At 39.2% G+C, this 2,295-nt stretch overlaps 1 protein-coding gene across 1 annotated transcript; it reads right to left on the bottom strand.

Annotated features, from left to right (window-relative positions):
• Positions 602-2,086, bottom strand: LOC18613657 (zinc finger protein 6). The gene has a single exon (XM_007050995.2). The coding sequence runs from the start codon at positions 1,377-1,379 to the stop codon at positions 798-800; it is 582 nt and encodes a 193-aa protein (XP_007051057.1). The 5' UTR covers positions 1,380-2,086; the 3' UTR covers positions 602-797.

Here is a 2,295-nt window from a genome sequence, read left to right as displayed (position 1 = left end):
ATTTATCATTCGAATGAGTTTAAAATATTATGGAGGGCCTTAATTAGACTTTTGCTCTTTTTTAGATCATAATTTTAACTCATTAGCTGATCAGCCACGTTCTTTTTCTTTTTCTCTTGTCTTTTCCCTGTTGGTTTACACTTTACACGCTTTTTTTTGTACTATAACTCTAATGTAGGGTTTTCCATTAATATAATAATTCACCAAACAAAAACTAAGCAAGTTGCATTAGTTGTTCAAATAATTAACAAAGCATGCCCCCCGGCATCATAGATAATATTGATCATCACATAATTAAGAAGCACAACATTTGAACTAGTGATTGCTACAGTTTTGATGAATATGTAAAATCAATAATGCAGTCGTGCCAAGCTGATATAACAAAACATACGTGCCGGTCTTGGTCTTGGATACCTGCAAATGCCCCCTTGTGACCTTGTCACTTTCTTTCTTGTAAGGTTGCCTCCATGTTGTCCCACATAACATTCTCAATGTCCGCTATGTACAGAAAAACATTGCGTAATTATTAATCCTCAAATGTTTTTACTTTCACAATTTTAACATCATTAGTACCATAGCATAACTGGCATAAGAGAAGCCATTGTGTAAAGCTTGTCGACTCGAATTGCCTGGAAAATCACACTTTTCAATACATTGGAAGATGTTTCAACAAAAGATAACACATTCCAGTTCTAATTTAAACAGAAAAAAAAAAAAAAAAAAGGAAAAAGCAAAACATAAAAGCGCAGAGAGGGGATGGATTAAAACTCCATGGTACAGATGGGGGGGCTATATATCTAACAACCTGAAGGAGAAAGTTTAAGATGAAGATCAACGCCAATGTCCGCCTCTGGCAATTTACCAGAAAATTCAGTAAACGACGAGTCTGCTACTGTTGCAAAATGCAATGGCTGTGCTATATAAATTCGAGGAGGATACTGAGAAGGAGTTGAAGGAAGCAGCAGTGGCCGTGATGGGCAGTAACCTGGTTGTGAAACAAATTTACCAGTACTGTTGCTACTTAACCCGCTCGGAAACATGGGTGGCATCGACCTTACAGCATGGGAGCTTAAAACTGGCGCAGCCGCTATGTACCGTTGATGGCTGTTAAACTGGGCGCGCCTAGCTCTTTGACGCTCTCTCTTGTGTGCATTTTGATGGCCGCCCAGTGCTTGAGAGTTGGCAAATACTCGGTGGCAAAATGGACACTCGAATTTCCTGCTTTCTCCAAAGTCTTCTTCAGCTTTCTCTAGAATTTCGTCTTGCTCAGTTAGTGAAAAACCAAATAGCTTCAGTGACGAAGAGGGTTTCTGGTCCGATTGTTTATCTGGTGCCATATCAGCTGAAGATGACTTACTTGGGATTGAGCTCTCTGCCATTGTAACGTAGAAGGAAGGAGCAGGCTTCCTATGATTTATGTGTGTGATAGTGTTAAAGTAAAAGCCCTATATTTATAGCTGGACTGGTTTGATCTTCCACCCTTAGCGTTCAATCAGTTTTACAAGAGTATTGGCCTGTTGAGTGGGTTATAACTGAAAAGTGAAAGCATGATTGCTGTACAGAAATTTGCTGCTATGGTAACAATTTCTTTACTCAAAGATTCAGGCAATCATGTCAGTAAAAATAGCTTGGCCGTACAAAATTTCTAGGGGTAATTACTATTTGTGTACAGTGCTAGAAAGGCTGTAATTAACTTGTGAAAACACTCTTGTCATCAGGCACAGTTTTTATGGGAGGAGATCCTGAGGGAGGATCCATGATGGTGAAACATTGAAGAAAAGAGCCCAAGATAGACGGGGGATTAGGGGGTCACTGTCTGTAGGCAAGATGTAATATTAAGCTTGTCCCTCCTGCCTCCTTTATATGCCGAATTTCGTGCACCCGCCTTCCTTGTTGGCGTGCATAATGATTCAAACCATCTCAAGATGAGACCATTGATCCAACTCGTACAAATCACACAAACGACTTTATTTCGTCATTAGCCTTCTTAATTCCTTTGTTTCTTGCCTTTACATAAACTGAAAATTTAAAATATAAAATTGACCTATATCATTTGTGCGCAATATTTGCATTCTTAACGTGGAGAAACAGTTGTGAATATCATTGACTTCTCGAGATTAATTGTGGGTAACCTTTCAGCTTATATAGCAATATTAGTAACACTTCAGTACCCTTGTGAACAGCTCCAGGCGGAAAACTTCACCCAACTAAGCTGACCATTGCACTGCTGGAATCAGTAATTGTGTGAAATTTGTTCTACCTAGTAATTAGGGTAGGAGGTTAAACGCCTTTCAG

The sequence above is a fragment of the Theobroma cacao genome, chromosome 1, assembly GCF_000208745.1.
Source record: "Theobroma cacao cultivar B97-61/B2 chromosome 1, Criollo_cocoa_genome_V2, whole genome shotgun sequence".
Lineage (NCBI taxonomy): Eukaryota > Viridiplantae > Streptophyta > Magnoliopsida > Malvales > Malvaceae > Theobroma > Theobroma cacao.
This window is presented reverse-complemented; position numbering and strand designations above follow the sequence as displayed.